At 37.5% G+C, this 23,187-nt stretch overlaps 1 protein-coding gene across 8 annotated transcripts in view; it reads left to right on the top strand.

The window, feature by feature from the left end:
* Positions 1-23,187, top strand: part of FAM135A (family with sequence similarity 135 member A) — a 158,558-nt gene that overhangs the window by 133,392 nt on the left and 1,979 nt on the right. For 7 of the 8 annotated variants that reach the window (XM_025294943.3, XM_025294942.3, XM_025294941.3 and 4 more), the window contains 5 exons: positions 618-709; positions 1,237-1,334; positions 4,248-4,399; positions 6,229-6,339; positions 16,383-16,496. In XM_025294943.3, coding sequence (XP_025150728.3) covers positions 618-709; positions 1,237-1,334; positions 4,248-4,399; positions 6,229-6,339; positions 16,383-16,496 — 567 coding nt within the window. The remainder of the gene's footprint in view (positions 1-617; positions 710-1,236; positions 1,335-4,247; positions 4,400-6,228; positions 6,340-16,382; positions 16,497-23,187) is intronic. The other variant, XM_044924542.2, reaches the window with a different exon arrangement.

The raw sequence follows: 23,187 nt of genomic DNA, 5'->3' as shown, positions 1-23,187 counted from the left end.
ATTAACAGAAAAGCCACTAAACTAATTTTTAAAGGTACTAATTTATATTTATATATTACATATGTATATACTGATTATTTATATTTATGTATGATAGCTGTTATAAATATTTTTTATTTATATATATCTTTTAAGTTAGTAATTAAACTACTTTAGATTATTTAAATGGATTTTTATTTCTATTTGTCTGACCTAGTACTGCCAAAGAAAAAGTCAACAGATTAAATCGAAAATGCACTCAAGTTTGGTTAAATGCTCATGCAGAGAGTGATGGTGACGAGTTAGTCAGTTGGTCACTCACAGCCGCCATTGCCAGTGGTCAGCACACCATGTGCTGACCGTGGGACAGACAGGGGGAGCCGGAGTGGGCGTGAGGGGTTGATAGCATCGTGCATCCAGACCTCTGAAGACACAGGCTGTTGGGGAACATTGTCTGCTGATGGCAATCAGCCGTGACATGAACACAGTGGGTTCTGGTGCACAGGGCCTTGTCTCTTCACAGCTGACTTAGGCCCTCCACATGTCCTCAAGATGGTTAACAACCTGTGAGGATGTGTGCTGCATCTTTTGCTTTATCTTGTCCTTTAGACAGAATTTTCATTTTCTTCATTTTCTAGGTAACAGTGCAGATCTCCGATTAGTAAAAACTTACATTGAACTTGGGCTGCCTGGGGAAAGAATTGATTTTCTTATGTCTGAAAGAAATCAGGTACAGTATGGCTGTGTTTTCAGTGAAAGCATACATGTTTCTACCAGTTTCTACCTAAATATTGCTTACTACAAAATGTCTGTAGTAGTAGAAATAATTTTTCTGATTTCTATAAAATTTAACATTCATGCATATCCTTTTTTTTTTTTAATTTTATTTTATTTTTAAACTTTACATAACTGTATTAGTTCTCAGTTTTTGAGCTCTTTACATATGCAAAATTTCTAGTATTTCACATTTCTATTCAAATAGTTCATTAAATAATTAAACCATTTTAAATAACCTTATGTTCAGTTCTGTTAGTGGGCTAAACAGTCTAAACAAAGTATTAATGAGAAAACTGAGCCTTTTTTCCTGGAAATTCACTGCTTATTCATTTTAGTATAATGAATATTACATTCACTAACTTCTTTAAAAAAAAACTGATCTTTAACCATATTTTCAGTACCCAAATTAAAGGTAATGTTTTTATTCAGTTTTTCCTGTGAATATAATGAATATAATGTGTATGTTTTGCTTTTGTTTAGAATGATACTTTTGCTGATTTTGATAGCATGACTGATCGCCTTTTGGATGAGATAATACAATATATTCAGATATATAGTCTAACAGTCTCAAAAATAAGGTAACTTTTCTAATTTACATAACTTATTTTTATGTCTCTATGAATTATAGAAAAATTACACAGACTGTCTGGAAATTTTTTGTCCTATTCTAAAATATAGTAGACAGCAATTCAAATTAATATAAAGAGAAAAAATTAAAACATTTTAGGGAAATACTACATATTGTATAATTCTGTTTATGTGAAGTGGCCAGAATTGGCAAAATTATAGAGTGAGAAGTAGATCAGTGATTACTTAGGACTGAGGGAGAAGGAAATGGGGGCTGATGATAAGTGAAGAATGTAGGGTTTCTTTTAAAGGTGGTGGAATGTTCTAAAATTTTTTATAAAAAAATAAAAAAAATAAAAAATTTTATAGTGATGCTGCACTACTCTGTAAATACACTAAAAACCATTGAATTGTACACTTTTAGTGGGTGAATTGTATGGTATATGAATTATATCTCAATAAAACTGCTCCCAAAAAGAAAAGTTGTAGGGAGATATATGTAAAGAAATGAAACTGTAAGAATATTTTCAGTGTCATGACTATACTTTGAGAGTACCCAAGCAAGAGATGATGATGAAACCAGTATGTCTCATTCTTTAATCACATGTTGTGAGTAGAAATGAGAGAGAAAAGTGATTGTTTCTTCTGTTCCAGTAAGAAATAAAGAAAAAATTAAAAAGTAATCTTCTTGACTCAAAAAAGAGTAGAATAAGTTGATGGTTGTCATATCCCAGGTAGGAGGCCAGCTCTTTATACTACAGGCCTTTGTTCAGTCCATTTCCAGTTAGTATAGAGTAGGGACAAAGAGCAGAGAAAAGCAGGTTTTTATCTGAAGTCATTTTTTTAAAATGTTTATGTTAGAATATGGTGGGAGATGTGAGTATGTTTTCAGGGGTGGGGGAGAAGAGATTGTTTTCTAATTATTTTTGTCATTTATGGATTTTCATTTGTTTGCTAAATTTTCTGTAGTCATCTTGTATTCCTTTTATTAATTTGTTATTTTATAATGAGAAAGTAAGTCTATTGTTTCAGTTTTTTTTAATTCATCCACAAGAATATGCCTCTTTTAGATTAGATTGTCAGTTATAGTGAGCCATAAAATCCAGAAGCTTGATCTAGCTGATTGAGAACCGTTTGATATCAGACTTGCCTTCCCAGCTTCAAGAAATTTGTCAGCTCCTCCCTAGTCGTTGTCTATAAACCGTTGCTGAGACAGCTCTCAGGCTCGTTTCTTTCACTGTTAATTGTCCCCAGGGATTCATGTACTGTCTATTGTAAAATAATGGGAAGCAGAAAAGGCTGTTTTGATTTAAGCTATTCCTAGGTAAAGATGAAATCCTCTGTATTAGTTATTATTTTGGTATAATCTTATACTTAAGTAGGAAAATGCATGTATATTTCCTGTGTGTTGAAATGCATTCAGTCAAAGAACTCCCCCAGTGTGGAGTGTGGACCAAAAATAAGAGAAATGGGGATGTAATGTCTCCTAAATCATCCTCACTGATACGATTTCATTATTTTGTTTTAAATCATGACTTCAGTTCAGTTCAGTCACTCAATCGTGTCCAACTCTTTGCAACCCCATGAATCACAGCACGCCAGGCCTCCCTGTCCATCACCAACTCCCGGAGTCCACCCAAACTCACGTCCATTGAGTCGGTGATGCCATCCAGCCATCTCATCCTCTGTCATCCCCTTCTCCTACCCTCAATCTTTCCCAGCATCAGGGTCTTTTCCAATGAGTCAGCTCTTTGCATGAGGTGGCCAAAGTATTGGAGTTTCAGCTTCAACATCAGTCCGTCCAATGAACACCTAGGACTGATCTCCTTTAGGATGGACTGTTCAGATCTCCTTGCAGTCCAAGGGACTCTCAAGAGTCTTCTCCAACACCACAGTTCAAAAGCATCAATTCTTCTGCACTCAGCTTTCTTTATACTCCAACTCTCACATCCATACATGACCACTGGAAAAACCATAGCCTTGACCAGACAGACCTTTTTTGATAAAGTAATGTCTCTGCTTTTTAATATGCTGCCTAGGTTGGTCATAACTTTCCTTCCAAGGAGTAAGCGTGTTTTAATTTCATGGCTGCAATCACCATCTGCAGTGATTTTGGAACCCAGAAAAATAAAGTCTGACACTGTTTCCACTGTTTCCCCATCTATTTGACATGAAGTGATGTGACCAGATGCCATGATCTTAGTTTTCTGAATGTTGAGCTTTAAGCCAACTTTTTCTCTCTCCTCTTTCACTTTCATCAAGAGGCTCTTTAGTTCTTCACTTTCTGCCATAAGGGTGGTGTCATCTGCATATCTGAGGTTATTGATATTTCTCCTGGCAATCTTGATTCCAATTTGTGCTTCCTCCAGCCCAGAGTTTCTCATGATGTACTCTGCATAGAAGTTAAATAAGCAGGGTGACAATTACAGCCTTGACGTACTCCTTTTCCTATTTGGAACCAGTCTGTTGTTCCATGTCCAGTTCCAACTGTTGCTTCCTGACATGCATACAGATTTCGTAGTAGGCAGGTCAGGTGGTCTGGTATTCCCATCTCTTTCAGAATTTTCCACAGTTTATTGTAATTGCTGTGTATACCTAAAAAGGAAAATTTATCATGTAGTCAATGTATTATTACTTTTTAAATGTATTTCTAAGCAGCTGCAAACTAGGAGTAAAAATTTTCTGGTAAGTAATATCTTTTTTCTATAGATTAAATATATAAATTATATAATCAGGAATTTTCTGCTACGTTGTCACATTTTTTTCCTTCAAAATGTAGTTACATCATTTCAGAGTATCAAATCATAGTTTTAAAACGTATTAGAAATTCTTAGTATTTCACATCTCTGTATAGTGATAACAGCTTTTACTTTTGTTTTTAAAACTAATGCTATGGGAGAAATGTCATTTTTTTTCTTTTATAGCTTTATTGGACATTCTTTGGGCAATTTAATAATCCGTTCAGTGCTTACAAGACCACGGTTTAAATATTACCTCAGCAGGCTTCATACCTTTCTTTCACTTTCTGGACCTCACCTTGGTACACTCTACAATAGCAGTGCTCTTGTTAATACAGGTAAGAAGTTTTATTGTTCAGTATAAAAAATATGGCCTGGGGAGATTTAATCCAAATTTAGTATTTTCTGATGTTTATTTTAGAGCCAATTTGTCACATACATAGAATTTCATGAAACAAAAGATGCAGCTATTTTTCTGTTTTATCATGCATAAGAAATAAGCTGATAAAACTCATTTCAGAAAATGATATCCTATTGAGATATTTGTCAAGCCACTGGAGCATTTTTTTCTCTTGTTTTCATTAAGTGTTTATTTTCAGTAAATGTTAGTATTATAAACAGATTATTCTGTTATTCTCTTAGCTGAGCAGATAATAAATATCTATAATTAACATAAAGTTATAAAATATTTTATATAGAATGTTAACTCTGATTTTGATTTGATAACAGTAAAGGGATATTATGAGAAAATAAATTCTAAACTTTTTAAAGAAATTAAAATAAAAATTAAGACCTCAATTTTTATTAGAATAAATATTCTCATTAAGAAAGATCTTCTACTTGATTTACACTTATTTGGCTTTGTTTTTCCCTTAGAATTTTTAAATGGCTTTTCTAGTATAGTCAATTGATTCTCATTGAAAGAATAAATTAGGTTTCATCCTGACTTTTTTTCATCAAGCCTTGAGGCTCTTATTTTCGTTTTCTCCTCTACTTCTTTCATTGACAGATAAACCACAACATTTTCATTTGAATCTCATTTTGAAGGGTGGTTTTCAAAATCTGGCTTGATCTAGATTTTTACAGTTTCAAAAAGAGGGCAAGAGAAAAAAAATGAAACATATAAATAATATAAAGTAGAACCCAGCATGAATAAGATGCAGTACTTTAAATTTATTTCCTTTAAATTTATTCCTTCACTAAACTTTTCCCCAGATAGCATTGCAGTTAGCAGCTTTAATCAATTTAAAAGGTTTTTTCCTCTTTTCCTCGTTCACCCCAGTAATGTTAGAATCAACAAAAGTAGAAATGAATAGTCTGTAGTCTTAAAAACCAGCTCCAGGGTGATTGAGGTTTTACTTAAGGGGAAGATGCACTTAAATACAGAAAACTGGACTTCCATGATGATCTGGTGGTTAAGAGTCTGCCTGTCAATGCAGGGCACACCTGTTCAATCCCTGGTCCGGGAAGATCCCACATGCCACAGAGCAACTAAACCCATGTGCCACAGCTACTGAGCCCATGCTGTAGCGCCGGTATGCCTCAACAAAAAGTACCCCTCACCAGCCACAACGATAGAGAGCCCGTGCACAGTAATGAGGACCCAGCACAGCCAAAAATAAATAAATGGATAAATATTTTAAAATAAATACAGGAAACTGATAATATGAAGAAATACAATTAAAAATTAAAATTTAATTATAATCAGTGTTATTAGAAAACATCATCTAATTGCTCATCCCAGGACTGAGCTGTGGTGGCTGTAAAGCCTCAGTGCTCAGGCATGTGGAGCTACGACTGTTTGAAGTTTTATCCCCCTTCACTTCATCTTAATTTGAACGAATAAAGGTATAATATCCCCTTGTTCTTGATAGACCATTACCTGTTTAATTACTGAATGAGATAGAAGTAGCAAGCCTTCTGTCAACCATGAAAGCCTTCTGTCAACCATTAACCCATTGTTAACCTCAGTGTGTTTGTGTTTATATTTATTATCAGAAAATGGAAATATTTTGCAAGTACATTTTTTATTCACCAACAAAATGCTAATTTGAGGAATATGATTTTTAAGTGAAATATGTATATTAAAATTAATAACCTTGTTATATGGTACTATATTTTCCAGTTTATAACTCTCAAATATCTCATACCATTAATAACTTTCTAGGTCTGTGGTTTATGCAGAAATGGAAAAAATCAGGTTCTCTTTTACAATTGACATGTCGTGATCATTCAGACCCTCGCCAAACTTTCTTATACAAGCTTAGTAATAAAGCAGGTAAGTATATAGTAACAGTTTTACAAACATACACTTGAAAACCTTTTTTAAAATAAACCTTTAGCAAATAAGTTAACGTGTTTCTGGCGATTAAAAAACTATCAATTGGTTGTAATTTCTTAATGAAATCGACTCACAAAACCAAACAATTGATAGCATGATTTAATTTTTTATATGATTGTATTTATTTCTTGTGAGTTGCACAGCTAGTCTGAGATTATCCTAAAAATTTTAGCATTTATAATTCATACCATGAGTTAGTTTTTGAACTAGGTTCATGTCCTTCTAGGTGCCCCCAACCCCAGTCTTCAGCCCTTGTTTTAAACTGCCACATATTTTTTTATTTTATTATTATAAGTATTTCTAGAAAATGTGAGAAACTGATGGCTACCCACTCTAGTATTCTCGGGGCTTCCCCAGTGGCTCGGATGGTAAAGAATCTGCCTGCAATGCATGAGACCTGGGTTTGATCCCTGGGTCAGGTAGATCCCCTGGAGAAGGGAATGGCAACCCACTCCAGTATTCTTGCCTGGAGAATTCCATGGATAGAGGCTACAGTCTGTGGGGTCACAAAGAATCAGACACGAGTACACAACTAACACTTTCACTTTCAAACTATTAGTAGTTATTCCTTCTACAAATTCTGGCCACTGGATGAATCTGGTTAGTCATCTCTCATTAAGTGAAAGAAAGTGAAAGTGAAAGTCGCTTAGTTGTATCTGACTCTTTGTGATCCCATGGACTATACAGTCCATGGAATTCTCCAGGCCAGAATACTGGAGTGGGTAGCCTTTCCCTTCTCCGGGGGATCTTCCCAACCCAGGGACTGAACTCAGGTCTCCCACATTGCAGGCGGATTCTTTACCAGCTGAGCCACAAGGGAAGCCCAAGAATACTGGAGTGGTCCCTTCTTCAGCAGATCTTCCTAACCCAGGAATCAAACCAGGGTCTCCTGCATTACAGGCAGATTCTTTACCAACTGAGCTATCAGGGAGCATTAACCAGTTATTAAATATATTCCCTATCTTGCATGAAGGGAAACTATCTAAACTTTTACTAAAAAGTTTTATATCTAAACTCTTACTCCCAGAAGTCCCCAGCTGGTCTCTCCCCATCCAGTCTCACTCTCTCTAAGTGACCTCACCTCTGACCTTTCGTCTCTCCCTGGGTTATACTCATGTGTTCCTGGCACACTCTAACCCTTTGAAATCTCCACTTGTGGAGAACAGACTGCGTTCATCTTTGTCTTCTGCATAGACTGTGATCTCTGCTTCCTGCAGAAAAGTTCCCCAGCCTGCGGTCCCCAGCTCCCTGCTCCCCCTGGTGACAGAGCAGAGGAGTGGCACGCTTTTTTGCTGAAGGGCTGGATAGTACACATTTTGGCTTGTAGGCCGTGGGATCTCAGTTGTAACGACTCAACATAGCATTGTAGCACAAAAACAGCTATAGCCAACACGTGAGCTGATGAGTGTGGCTGTGTTTCAAACAAATTTTATTTATGAAAAAAGTAAAAAGGCAGCAGTCCAGATCACACAGGCCACACTGTACCACCTTTGTTGTAGAAGCAGCTGGACTTCTGATTTCTTGTTACTGAGGCCCACCTGGAGGGGGAGCGCGTCCTCTTGCTCTCCATCCCAGCACAGCAGGTATTCCTCCACCGTCACATGAAACTGCTTCCTGTGAGGCTTATCCCACCCAGGCTCCGCTGCCTTCTTAAGTTATGATGACCTCCTTGCATGGTCAGTGAGAACTTTGATAGGAGTTCATTGACAAATATTTACTGCACAGTTATGCTTTAGGAATAGATAGTTTCGGGATCTTAATATCCTGGCATCAATTTGGTAATTCCACAAGCAGCTCTTTAAATGGTTCATCAAGCATTAAAGAGCCTTTCTCAACTCTGGAAACGTTCCATTCCACTCCACTCTGAAACCACACGTGGCTACACTCTACTCTGAAATTTCAACCAGTTTTTCATTCTGTCACTGTAATATCCTATCTTCTTTGAACACACTCATCCTTTGCTGTAGTCACGTCATACATGTTTGTGCTTCCCACGTTCCCTGCTTTTTCTACCACCACTCCTCCCTGTGACTGCACATCTTTGCAGAACTAATCCTCTTCATTCTCTGAAATTATACTCCACACCATCACCTATCCAAAGCTTTCCTTGATGCCCTGTCTGATGTAATGTTCCTTCCCTGGTGGCTCACATGGTAAAGAATCGGTCGGCAATGCAGGAGACCCAGGTTCAATCCCTGGGTTAGGAAAATCCCCTGGAGAAGGGAATGGCAACCCATTCCAGTATTCTTGCCTTGAGAAGTCCATGGACAGAGGAGCTTGGTGGCCTAATGCCTATGGAGTCGCAGAGACTCACGCATGACTAGTACCCAATATATACCTTCATATCTTGAGTCTTCTGTCTCTGGACAGCCCTCATTCCAGTCTTCATTTACCTGCTAGATGCCTGTGCTTACATTTCAAACTAAGTGTATCTGAAATTGAATGTGTCTTCTTCTGCTGCTTCCTCTTCTTTCAACCTTTTATAAATGGTACTTGTCCTCTGGATGACTTGGTGTGAAACATCTCAGTGTCATCTGTGGTGGGTCCTACTTTGTGTTTACCACATCCCGAGTTGTGCGTGTCATCTGTGAGCTGCTTTAACATTACATATGAACCTCTTTTATTATACTCATTACAGCTTATCTCATGTCAGTCATCTTTATGCCTCTTGGCCTTTTTTCCCTGACTAGGATCTGTCATGACAACCCTTTCCCACCCACCCCCTACATGTGCCCTCCGTACTACTTACAATACCATCAAGAACCACTTAGAATAGTTCTTCCCAGTAGGTGTTTGCTACAAAGCCATTGGATCAGTGATCTTTTCAACGTTATGTTCAGTGTATCCAGAAGCAGGTCAAATGTTGTATGGTAAGCTGAAAATCAAACCCATGTTTCTTAAGTAACTTAAACTAGTAAACTTAAGCCCTAGCCTTTTAAATCTGTTTTTCATCTTCATCCCTATCACCATGTTCTCCTCCTGCTCTTGAAACATTTGATATGAACACCAGGCAGATTTAGTCATTGAATACAGCCCACTTCATTTGAGTCTTGTTTTATCCTTTTCAGGATTCTGCCTTAAATACTGTTATGAATATGAGGAAGATACTTGGAAATGGTTATTTCATGTGTTATTGGTTATTAGAATCCATGAAAGAAAGGTTCTTTTTTAGGTGAAGTTTTATGATTTTGTGTCTAAGGGTACAAAGTAATGAGTTATTCACAGTATACAGAAATATATGCTTGATTCACAAAATCACAAGATATTCCTACATCACATAGTTCTCATGTGAGAAAAACTTTGACTGACTAGAACCATTGTGTGTAGCTATGGAGTTTGTACTACTGCTGCTGACAGGGTTTGTTGTTCAGTCACTAATCTGTGTCTGACTCTTCGCGACCCCATGGACTGCAGCATGCCAGGCTCCTCTGTCCTCCACTGTCTCCTGAGGAGTTTGCTCAAATTCATGTCCAGTGAGATGGTTGTTCTCTCTACCCATCTCATCCTCTCCTGCCCACTTCTTCTTTGACCTTCAATCTTTCCTAGCATAGGAGTCTTTTCCAGTGAATTGGCTCAGGTGGCCAAAGTATTGGAACTTTAGCTTCAGCATCAGTCCTTCTAGTGAATATTCAGGGTTGATTGACTGGTTTGATCTCCTTGCTGTCCAAGGGACTCTCAAGAGTTTTCTCCAGCACCACAGTTAAAAGTATCAATTCTTTGGCACTCAGCCTTCTTTATGGTCCAGCTCTCACATCAGTACATGCCATGAAAAACCATAGCTTTAACTGTATGGACCTTTATTGGCAAAGGGATGTCTCTGCTTTTTAATACAGCGTCTAGGTTGGTCATAGCTTTCCTTCCAAGGAGCAAGAGTCTTTTAATTTCATGGTTCCAGTCACCATCCACAGTGATTTTCGAGCCCAAGAAAATAAAGTCTGTCACTGCTTCTGCTTTTTCCCCTTCTATTTGTCATGAAGTGATGGAACAGGAAAGGAAATATATGAAAGGCAAAACTGAATGTAAATGTTCCCTGGGGTCTGTGTATTTATACTGCATTTTACAAAGTAACATTTAATTAGCAATAGTAATATTAGCAGGGCTTCCCCTGTAGCTCAGCAGTAAAGAATCTGGCTGCAGTGCAGGAGATGCGAGTATAATCCCTGTGTTGGGAAGATCCCCTCAAGAAGAAAATGGCAACCCACTCTAGTGTTTTTGCCTGAGAAATCCCATAGATAGAAGAGCCAGGTGGCCTCAGTCCATGGGGTCGCATAAGAGTCGGCCACAACTTAGCGAAAACAAGAACAATAATAGCAATATAAGAAAAACATGAGAGAGAGTATAACTGTAAAATTTTACTATAAACATTCTGTAATCTATGGCATTCCCCTCTGAAAAGATATTTAAATTACTTTATAATTATTTGTAGATCTGAATAGATCTTTTGCACTTGAATTCTTTTCTAAGAATTAGTTATAATTTTGCTTACAAGTTACTGATTTATTATTTGCCTTATAATGTGTGGCAGGACTTTCATCTCCCCTCTGGTTGTACCAGCACTGTTTAGGAGCCAAACTTTGAAAGCACACGTAGATACTAATTTTAGCAGAAACACTGACAAGTTTACTTAATCTAAATAACACTCAGTTTTTCCAGTGGTACAGTGGGAATAATACTCTTTCTCACAAGACTGTTAAAGGTTAAACAAGATAATTCATGTAAAATAATCAGCATTCTGAATAATACAAAACTCAGTAAATATTAATTAGTAAAAATACCTCTAAATGAAGAGGTGCCTGAACTAAAATAGTATTATGGATTTATAAATCTGGGGAGTTTTTTTTAGCAGAACTGTCGATATTGCTAGCTATAAAATTATTCAAATGACTTATTAAAGTGCTAGCATGTCATACCTGTGAATGTGTTTAACTTTGTGACATAGGAGCCCCGTTGCCCCCTTTGCAGCTGAGACAGACACATGGAGCGGCCGAGTGCCCGCCACTGCACACCAGCCAGTACCAGCCCACATGGCCAGAGCGGGCATGCTAAGCCAGGAATGTGTGCTTTCAAGAGTTTGAGAAGGTTTTTCTAATTTTAGTTTTAAATATCAACAAATATTCATTAATTGATTTTAACTTATAATATTGTCATAGGAGTTGGTGCAATTCTCTCCGAGCTATGTTTTTTCCCTTTTTTTTTTTTTTTTGGATCATCTCAATTCCTAGGAAACCTCTACACCTGTATATGTACATATAATTCTTTATTCACAAGATAGAAATAGATGGGTTCACGTCAGAAACTTTAAGTAAATATTAATAAAACAGGAACACATAGAGCAGCTTTTACTTAACCAATTTACTTAGCCAGTATGCCATTCTCATTTATTTTTAAACAGGAGCACCTGGTGATAACTGTTCTGTTATACTTTACTTTGCTAAAGCTGAATACAACGTCTTGGATGCCTTGGTCTGATTATTGCTTTTGTTTCTTCTGACCGGCCAGTTTCCTGTTCTTTTGAGAAAGCCTAAAATCACCTGTCTAAAGCAAAATCAGACTCCTACCCTCTTCCCTTTTTTATTTAAGCAAGGCCTCCCCCATGGGTCTTCATTTTGAAAGTCTTTTTTATCTCTGCAACATATCATTGGGTAATAACTTTCCTTAATCAAAAGCTAGAACTAGAGCAATGTGGAAGGTAAGCTGTAGATTAGGTGACAGCAGTACTGAATGGTCAGGATCACAGAGAAAGAAGGGTCGGGGTGCTCCCAGCATTCCATGATGAGGCCTCAAAAATAGCCAAAGAACAAACTATCCATTGTTAGAATTTCAAAAATAAAATATCCTTATTTTAAGATCTTCCTAAATATATCTGCTTGGAGAAGGAAATGGCAACCCACTCCAGTGTTCTTGCCTGGAGAATCCCAGGGACGGGGGAGCCTGGTGGGCTGCCATCTCTGGGGTCGCACAGAGTCTGACACGACTGAAGTGACTTAGCAAATATATCTGCTTAGACTCTCTTTACCAGCTGTTGAATTCTGACAAATAAAATATAACAATTAAAGAAGTCTCTTGCAGTACCACTTTGGCACAAAATAATTTTTTCTTACAGCAGATTACAGAGACGTTTAATAATAGGTATGACTTGATTTGTAATTAACATTTGTATTTTGTTTCTGAAAGTATAGGAAAGATCAGCATCAACTCACATTTTAAGAAGTGAATTCTTTCAAATGTGTTTTAAATAAATGAGTAAAAATAAGAACAGTTTAATACTGTGTAGAATATGTCCCTTTAGAAAGCACAGGATTTCTCAACCTCTCAGCACTTTGGATATTCTGGGCTGAATGTTCTTTGTTGTCAGGGTCTGTCCTGTGCATTGTAGGATGTTTAGCAGCATCCCTGGTCTCTGCCCAATAAATAGTGCAAACACACCTTAGCCCCTCATGTCCTAGCCCCTGCTTGTGAGAAACAGCATTGTCTCTGAACACTACTAAATGTTCCCTGAGGAGTAAAACCACCAGTTCAAAACAGCTATTTTTGTCAATTCCAGAAAATAAACAGAGATGAGTCAATATAAATTGCTTTGTGCGTGCGTGCTAAGTTGCTTCAATTGTGTCTGACTCTTTATGACCCTATGGACTATAGCCCACCGGGCTCCTCGATCCATGGGATTCTCCAGTGAATTGCTTTAAAACTCATTAAATTTTTCAGGAAAAACAAATGAGCAGTCAAAAGTATCAGGAAGACTAAAATAATGAAGATGAATTTATAATGTTCATTCATATATAAGTCATGTAATTATACAGTCCAGAAAAATTGTGAACATTTACTTGTTATCTTTCATGGCAATCCTGAAAAGCACCTAAAATATTTAGAAACTAAACTGTCTCATTCTACAGATGGGAAAAGAGTATTACTTTACCAAGTTAGAGGTAACTTTTCAACCAAGAATTAGTCACTGTGGGCTGAGTGAAGGTCAGTGGACAAGGCTGTCTTTGAGCAGGTAGAGTCAGTGCAGGTGCACAGAGGACGAACCTACAGTACAAGGCTCCCCAAACACAGCCCTGAGATGTGTCCATCAGCTGGACTTGGCTCACATGAAGTGCTGCCATGATTCCCAGCAGTACTGCACCTCGGGGACCACAGTGTTTCTCTTTGAGCTGCTGCCCTGTCAGCCAACACTACTACACAGGAATGGAAACAAAAGACTCAAAAAAGGGGCCAGAGTCTGTTTCAGTTGGCTAATGCAAAAAGTAGGCTCCATACAGGATGCTCATTATCATTAATAAATACATTGTTGTTGAAAACATGTTATTAAAATAAATCAATTTAAAATGCCTTTTTAAAGTATGGTGCCTTTTTAAAGTACAGTGCTATCTTGGAAATCACATTTTAAAATACGACAGTATCGTGTATCTATATCAATGTTAGTGTCTTTGATTGTATTTATTTTATCATGGAATCAAAGAGCATAAGGGTTTCTTGGACACCCCCTCCTCTTTTCTTGGTTTGCGTACTTCCACTCCACCGAGCTGCCTGAACCTAGGAGACACCAGTGCTCCTCTCAAGGATCTAAATCATGTGAAGCAGTGATTCTGAGCCCGAATGCCATTATTTCTGTAGAAGCACAGCAGAATCTCTGCAGAGTGATTATTTGGGAAAATATATTTAAATTTTAATTTAATGACTATAATTTTTATAATATAAACTATAGAAATAGAGTGCCAGTAAATGGGGTGGTAATTGGAGGGGAGCATAAAGTCCAAGGACAGATTTGTTGAGTGAGTGACTTTTTTTAACATGAGAGATATGTAATATTTTACATACTGGTAAAAATGTAAAAGATGCTGGTGTTTGGAGAAAAAGTACAGAAACGTTACTGAGCAAGGCTGCCACAGGCTGTGCAGCATCATTCCTGTCAGTGTGATGGGAGTGATGCCCCCGGAGCTGTGCGGTGTGGTTGCCTTTACAGAGGACACACACGTTAGGTAATAGAAAAAGCCAACTGTGCTGTTAAATGGCTTGTTTCATGCAGCTCAGGATAAAGTTTCAGTTAACTGTCAGATTTAGGAAGCACAGCACCTAAGGTAACTGGGTTAGAAGTGAAAATGATGTGTCATGGGATGGTGGCTTTCACAATTTTTGGCTTGTTGACCCCTTAAAAGAATTTTGAATCAGTTTGTATCCCCTTGTATAATTTTATAGTGATACCTACAACTATTTTCTATAATTTTAAATAGTTGCAACGGATATATTTTCTGGCATGTGAGGTAGTATACATTTACTGTATTTTCATAAACATGTAAAGACTTAGAGCTATAAGTTAATTTGTGGGAAATATGTGCCATGACATCTAATTGACACAGTCATTTCTTAACTGTCAAACAATCGATCAAATCAAACTTTTTGTAAGAGAAAGTAAGACTTCATTCATTTTTGGCTTGATTCTCCCTGGGTATGTACCATAAGAAGATCTGAAATGGATTGGAGAAATAGATTGGAGAGAAAAATAACTTTCTCATAAGGTAGGAGAAGGAAAAAATCATTTTTAGAAAAGAGCTCATATGGAAGCTGGGATGTAGAAACCAGTTTTCTTAAAGATGTAAATGCTTATTTGCCCCATGGAGTCTTTTTTTTTCCCCCCTTGGAGTCCTAAATTACCCCAAAGGGTAAGTGTATGCCAGCTCTAAGACCTCTGCTTAGTTCACACAGATGATTCCCAGAGTCGTGCCAGTGAAGACATTGGTTTCAAATAATGACAGAGGGAAATGAATTTGTCTCATGAAATGTGAGAATGAAGGGGAAATTTTTTTCTTAATCTTTCTAAAATATAATTTTTAAAATATTTATGCAACTGAGTTAATTCCTATTATAGCCATTCTGTTATTTCACTTACATTCCTAGAATTTTGTATATTCAAGTAGCCACAAAGTAGTATCTTCTCATTGCCAAAAAAAGGGATGACCTTACATTTGGCACAGAAGGTATATACCATTTCACCTGCCTGTGTGTCAGTCTAAACTCTTCATCTTTAGGGTCCTTAAGTTCCAGGGAAGACAGGGAGCTTCTATGAAGGCTTTTTATATTCTGGATCCAAAGTAGTCCCCACAATTGACTGTCTCTAAGAATCTGAATTTCAGGGCACAAAAAGTATCAAAATTTCATTCTGGAACATTCCAGAACAAAATTTTTTGTACTAAATAACCAATTATAATGTGTTACCAATATCTATTTGTACCTTATTTAATTAATCACATAAAATTTGATTCTGTATTTACTGGTCTGAGCCAGATAGTAAAATTAGAACATCACTAGTACTAAAGTGGTCAGGAATGTAGTTTCAGTATTTAAATGAGTTATTTAGCAAAGCATCCCAAGGACACAAGCCCTAAATTCACCTAGTTTACTGAAAAATTAAAAAATTTAAATAGACCTAACAAAAAGTCTATTGAATAGATCATAAAATTTTTTATTAAAAATTCAAAGTATTTATTATCTTGACATCATGCTTAAATAAGGAGAAAATATAAGTAATATTGGGCAATGGTCAAATGCAAAGTTAAAGTAAAAAGTCAGCTTTAAATGATTTCATACAGAGTGTTATGTTTTTATGGAAGAGTGTACTTTTGTTACCTTGGGAAATAATATTGATGAATATCCTTTGGAAATAAGATTATGAAATAAGAACATTTTGGTAAAATTTCAGTCCACCTATCCAGTTTCTCCCTCACCCCCATACCACAACGCTTGCCCTCTCTCAGTGCAGACACACAGTTCTCATATCAGCACCTAAACTACGTAAATGAAACTGGCGGTTTTGGTAGAGAATACCTAGAAATTTGGAGAAGGAATTCATCAGGTACTTAAAAAGGCATAAACTTAATACTACTGAGGAAGTACATTTATGGTCACTTAATATGATACTAGTAAGTTACTTATAATCTGGTAAATTGTTGCACTGTAACTCAGTATTTTTTTCTTCACAGGGCTTCACTACTTCAGAAATGTTGTCCTAGTGGGATCTCTGCAAGATCGCTATGTTCCTTATCATTCTGCCCGCATTGAAATGTGCAAGACAGCTTTGAAGGACAAACAGTCAGGTAACGAAGTAAATTAGAAATATTTAAGAGAGTTCTGTCTACATATGAGGCTCTCCCAAATTTTTCTTGCATTCGTGTTCTCTCTCCTTTCTCTTGTCCTTGCTTTCCTCTGACTTCCTTTTCCACCTGCTGATAGTAACAGCTATCCTTTCTCCATTTTCCTTCATTTGTTTTCTTCTGCCATGTAAGATGTTTTGGCCAGTGAAACCGTAGTTGTTCTTTTGAAATCCCTTTTTCATATAATTACAAATAGTTCTCCATTTTACTGCTTCAGAAGTAATTTGTGCTTCAGTTTCCTCTGGTTTCTTGGGATTGGTGGTTGCAGTAAAGGTCATGCTGCATGTTTGGCAATACTTTACTTTTAGTCAAAGAGTAAAGTAACCATACTTGTTGGCAGCAAGCAGACTAATCAAGAAAAAAAGAGAGGACCAAAATAAAATGAGAAATGAAAGTGGAATAGTTACAACATCTGACACCACAAAAATACAAAGATCCTAAGAGACTGTGAACAGTCAGTCATACACCAATAAAATGGACAACCTAAAAGAAATTGATACATTTCTAGAAATGTAAAATCCCCACAAACTGAAACAGGAAGAAATAGAAAATATGAGCATAATTACCAGTAGTGGAATTTAATCAGAAAAAAAAAAAAAAACACCCTCCCAACAAATAAAAGTACAGGATCACACAGATTCATTGGTGAATTCTACCAAAAGTTTGAATAGAGGTAATAGCTATCCTCAAACTATCCTAAAAATTGAATGTGAAGAAAGATTTACATTATTCTACAAAGCCAGCATCACCCTGATACCAAAACTGGACAAAGGCACCACAAAAAAGGAAAACTACAAGCCAGTATCATTGATGAACATAGAAGCAAAAATCCTCAACAAAATATTAGCAAACCAAATTCAACAATGTATTAAAGGGATCACACATCAAAAGTGGGACTTATTCTAGGGATGCAAGGATAGTTCATTATCTGCAAATTAATTGATGTGATACAGCACATTAACAAATGATAAAAAAACACATGATCATCTCAATTGATGCTGAAAAGTGTGACAAAATGCACCGTCCATTCATGATGAAAACTCGTCACAGTGAGTATAAAGAGAATATATCAACATAATTTATAGGAAACAAAACCCAAAGCTAACTTCATATTCAATGGTGAAAGCTAAAAGTATTTCCTCTAAGATCAGGAATAAATGCACTCTTACCACTTTTATTCAAATAGTATTGAAAGTCGAGAAAACTAAGATCATGGACTCTGGTCCCAGCACTTCATGGAAAATAGATGGGGAAACAATGGAAACACTGACAGACTTTATTTTCTTGGGCTTCCAGATCACTACAGCCATGAAATTAAAAGACGTTTGCTCCTTGGAAGAAAAGCTATGACACACCTAGACAGCACATTTAAAAAGTAGAGATGTTACTTTACTGACAAAGAGTCGGACATGACTGAGCAACTGAAAAACAACAACTCACAGCAATCAGAAAAAGAAATAAAAGTCATCCAGACTAGAAGAGAAGAAGTAAAACTGTTATTGTTTGCAGATGTCATGATACTATTTGCTTTTCTATACGCTGATAATGAACTGTAAGAAAGAGAAAGCAAGAAAACAGTCCTGTTTGAAATTGCATCAAAAACAAAATCCCTAGGAATAAACTTAACCAATGAGATGAAAGGCCCCTATAGTCAAAGCTATGGTTTTTCCAGTAGTCATATATGGATGTGAGAGTTGGGCCATAAAGAAGGCTGAGTGCTGAAGAATTGATGCTTTTGAACTGTGGGGTTGGAGACGATTCCTGAGAGTCCCTTGGACTACAAGAAGGTCAAACCAGTCAATCCTAAAGGACATCAATCCTGAATATTCTTTGTAGGGACTGATGTTAAGGCTGAAGCTCCCAGACTTTGGCCACCTGATGCAAAGAGCCAACTCACTGGGAAAGATCCTGATGCTGGGCAAGATTGAAGGCAGAGAAGAGGATGACAGAAGACGAGATGGTTGGATGACATTACCAACTCAATGAACATGAGTTTGAGAAAGCTCCAGGAGATGATGAAGGACAGAGAAGCCTGGCATGTTGTAGTGCATGGAGTCACAAAGAGTCAGACATGACTGAGCGACTGAAAAACAAAACTCACAGCAATCAGACAGAAAAAGAAATAAAAGTCATCCAAACTAGAAGAGAAGAAGTAAAACTGTTACTGTTTGCAGATGTCATGATACTATTTGCTTTTCTATACACTGATAATGAATTGTAAGAAAGAGAAAGCAACAGTCCTGTTTGAAATTGCATCAAAAACAAAATCCCTAGGAATAAACTTAACCAATGAGATGAAAGACCTATATTCTGAAAACTATGAAACACTGATGAAGGAAGTTGAAGATGATAGAAAGAAATGGAAAGATATCCATGGACTGGAAGAATTAACACTGTTAAAATGTCTGTACTCCCCCAGGCAATTTATAGGTTCAAAATGATCCTCAACATACCAGTGGAATTTTTCACAGAACTAGAACAAATAATCCTAAAATTTATACAGAACCAAAAAAGATCCCAGATAACCAAAGCAGTCTCGAGGAAAAAGCAAAGGTGGACAGTCACACTCCCTGACTTCAGACTATGCTATAAAACTACAGTAATCAAAACACCATGGTGCTGGCAAAAAACAGCCACAGAGATCAATGGAACAGAATAGAGTCCCCAGACATAAACCCATATACCTATGGTCAGTTAATCTGTGACAAAAGAGGCAAAGACATACAATGGGGAAAAGATTGTCTCTTCAATAAGTGGTACTGGAAAAACTGGGCAGCTACATGTAAAAAGATGAAAATAGAACATTTTCTCACAACATATAAAAAATTAAACTCAAAATGGATTAAAGATATAAATATAAGATCAGAAACCATAAAAGTCCTATAAGAAAACATAGGCAAAAAAAAAAAAAAAAACACTCTTTGACACAAGTCATAGCATTATTTGCATCTGTCGCCTCTCAGTGGGCTTCCCAACTGGCATTAGTGGTAAAGAACCCACAAAAGCAAAAGTAAATGAGACCTAAATAAAACTTTCAGTGTTAACGCTCATGCACAGCAAAGGAAACCATCAAAAAACAAAAAGACCACCTGCTGAATGGGAGAAAATACTTGCAAATGATATGACCAGTAAACCAAATTATATAAACAGCTCATACAACTCAACATCAAAAACAAACCGATTATAAAATGGGCAGAACACCTGAACAGACATTTCTCCAAAGAAAACATACAGATGGCCAACAGGTACATGAAAAGCCGCTCAGCATTGCTAATCATCAGGGAAATGCAAATCAAGATCACCGTAACAAATGTTGGTGAGAATGTGGAGAAAAGGGAACCCCCAATGGTCATGTATGGATGTGAGAGTTGGACTGTGAAGAAAGCTGAGCGCCGAAGAATTGATGCTTTTGAACTGTGGTGTTGGAGAAGACTCTTGAGAGTCCCTTGGACTGCAAGGAGATCCAACCAGTCCATTCTGAAGGAGATCAGCCCTGGGATTTCTTTGGAGGGAATGATGCTGAAGCTGAAACTCCAGTACTTCAGCCACCTGATGCGAAGAGCTGACTCATTGGAAAAGACTCTGATGCTGGGAGGGATTGGGGGCAGGAGGAGAAGGGGATGACAGAGGATGAGATGGCTGGATGGCATCACTGACTCGATGGACGTGAGTCTGAGTGAACTCCGAGAATTGGTGATGGAGAGGGAGGCCTGGCGTGTTGCGATTCATGGGGTCACAGAGGTGGACGTGACTGAACGACTGAACTGAACTGAACTGTACATTTGTAGTGGGAATGTAAACTGGTTCAGCCATTGTGGCAAACAATATGGAGTTTCTTCAAAAAATTAAAAATAGAACTACCATATGATCCAGTAATTGCACTTCTGGGTATATTGCCAAAGAGAAAGAAAACACGAATTCCAAAAGATACATGCACCCGATAGTCATAGCAGCATTGTTTATAGTAGTCAAGATATGGAAGCAACCTGTGTCCATTAACAGATGAATCGATAAAGAAGATGTGATACATATATACGATGGAATATTACTCAGCCACTTAAAAGAATGGAATATTACCATTTGTATGCTTAGTGAAATAAGTCAGAGAAAGATAAATATACAATGTGTTATCACTTATATGTGGAATATAAAAAATAAAGCAAATGATTAAATATAACAAGAAACAAATTCACAGCTACAAAGAACAAACTAGTGATTACCACTGGGGAGAAGGATGGGCAAGACATACAAACTACTATGTGTAAAACAAACTATAACACATGTATACCTGTGGCGGATTCATTTTGATATTTGGCAAAACTAATACAGTTATGTAAAGTTTAAAAATAAAATAAAATTAAAAAAAAAAAAAGAATATACATGCATGCTAAGTCGCTTCAGTTGTGTCTAAGGACTCTTTGCGACCCTGTGGACTCTACCCTACCACGCTCCTCAGTCCATGGGGTTCTCCAGGCAAGACTACTGGAGTGGGTTGCCATGCCCTCCTCCAGGGGATCTTCCTGATTCAGAGATCGAACCCATGTATCTTATGTCTCCTGCATTGGCAGGGGGCTTCTTGACCACTGATACTACCTGAGAAGACACAAGAATATACAGTACAGGGAATGTAGCCAATATTTTATAGTAACTTTAAATGGAGTATAAGCTATGAAAATATAGAATCAATGTATACCTGAAACTCAGAAGAAATGGAGTAGCCATCATGGTCAACAAAAGAGTCCGAAATGCAGTACTTAGCTGCAATCTCAAAAACGACAGAATGATCTCTGTTCATTTCCAAGGCAAACCATTCAGTATCACAGTAATCCAAGTCTCTGCTCCAACCAGTAACGCTGAAGAGCTGAAGTTGAACGGTTCTATGAAGACCTACAAGACCTTTTAGAACTAACACCCAAAAAAGATGTCCTTTTCATTATAGGGGACTGGAATGCAAAATTAGGAAGTCAAGAAACACCTGGAGTAACAGACAAATTTGGCCTTGGAATACAGAATGAAGCAGGGCAAAGACTAATAGAGTTTTGCCAAAAAATGCACTGGGCATAACAAACACCCTCTTCCAACAACACAAGAGAAGACTCTATACACAGACATCACCAGATGGTCAACACCGAAATCAGACTGATTATGTTCTTTGCAGCCAAAGATGGAGAAGCTCTATACAGTCACCAAAAACAAGACCGGGAGCTGACTGTGGCTCAGACCATGAACTCCTTATTGCCAAATTCAGACTGAAATTGAAGAAAGTAGGGAAAACTAGACCATTCAGGTATGACCTAAATCAAACCCCTTATGATTATACAGTGAAAGTGAGAAATAGATTTAAGGGCCTAGATGTGATAGATAGAGTACCTGATGAACTATGGAATGAAGTTCGTGACATTGTACAGGAGACAGGGATCAAGACCATCCCCATGGAAAAGAAATGCAAAAAAGCAAAATGGCTGTCTGGGGAGGCCTTACAAATAGCTGTGAAAAGAAGAGAAGTGAACAGCAAAGGAGAAAAGGAAAGATATAAACATCTGAATGCAGAGTTCCAAAGAATAGCAAGAAGAGATAAGAAAGCCTTCTTCAGCGATCAATGCAAAGAAATAGAGGAAAACAAGAGAATGGGAAAGACTAGAGATCTCTTCAAGAAAATCAGAGATACCAAGGGGACATTTCATGCAAAGATGGGCTCGATAAAGGACAGAAATGGTATGGACCTAACAGAAGCAGAAGATATTAAAAAGAGATGACAAGAATACACAGAAGAACTGTACAAAAAAGATCTTCATGACCCAGATAATCACGATGGTGTGATCACTGACCTAGAGCCAGACATCCTGGAATGTGAAGTCAAGTGGGCCTTAGAAAGCATCACTATGAACAAAGTTAGTGGAGGTGATGGAATTCCAGTTGAGCTGTTCCAAATCCTGAAAGATGATGCTATGAAAGTGCTGCACTCAATATGCCAGCAAATTTGGAAAACTCAGCAGTGGCCACAGGACTGGAAAAGGTCAGTTTTCATTCCAATCCCAAAGAAAGGCAATGCCAAAGAATGCTCAAACTACCGCACAATTGCACTCATCTCACACGCTAGTAAAGTAATGCTCAAGATTCTCCAAGCCAGGCTTCAGCAATATGTGAACCGTGAACTTCCTGATGTTCAAGCTGGTTTTAGAAAAGGCAGAGGAACCAGAGATCAAATTACCAACATCCGCTGGATCATGGAAAAAGCAAGAGAGTTCCAGAAAAACATCTGTTTCTGCTTTATTGACTATGCCAAAGCCTTTGACTGTGTGGATCACAATAAACTGTGGAAAATTCGGAAAGAGATGGGAATACCAGACCACCTGACCTGCCTCTTGAGAAATCTGTATGCAGGTCAGGAAGCAACAGTTAGAACAGGACATGGAACAACAGACTGGTTCCAAATAGGAAAAGGAGTACGTCAAGGCTGTATATTTTCACCCTGCTTATTTAACTTCTGTGCAGAGTATATCATGAGAAACGCTGGACTGGAAGAAGCACAAGCTGGAATCAAGATTGCCAGGAGAAATATCAATAACCTCAGATATGCAGATGACACCACCCTTATGGCAGAAAGTGAAGAGGAACTCAAAAGCCTCTTGAT

The sequence above is a fragment of the Bubalus bubalis genome, chromosome 10 (genome assembly GCF_019923935.1).
Source record: "Bubalus bubalis isolate 160015118507 breed Murrah chromosome 10, NDDB_SH_1, whole genome shotgun sequence".
Classification (NCBI taxonomy): Eukaryota; Metazoa; Chordata; class Mammalia; order Artiodactyla; family Bovidae; genus Bubalus; species Bubalus bubalis.
Note: the sequence above shows the minus strand (reverse complement) of the source record. Positions and strands in the feature narration are given on the sequence as shown.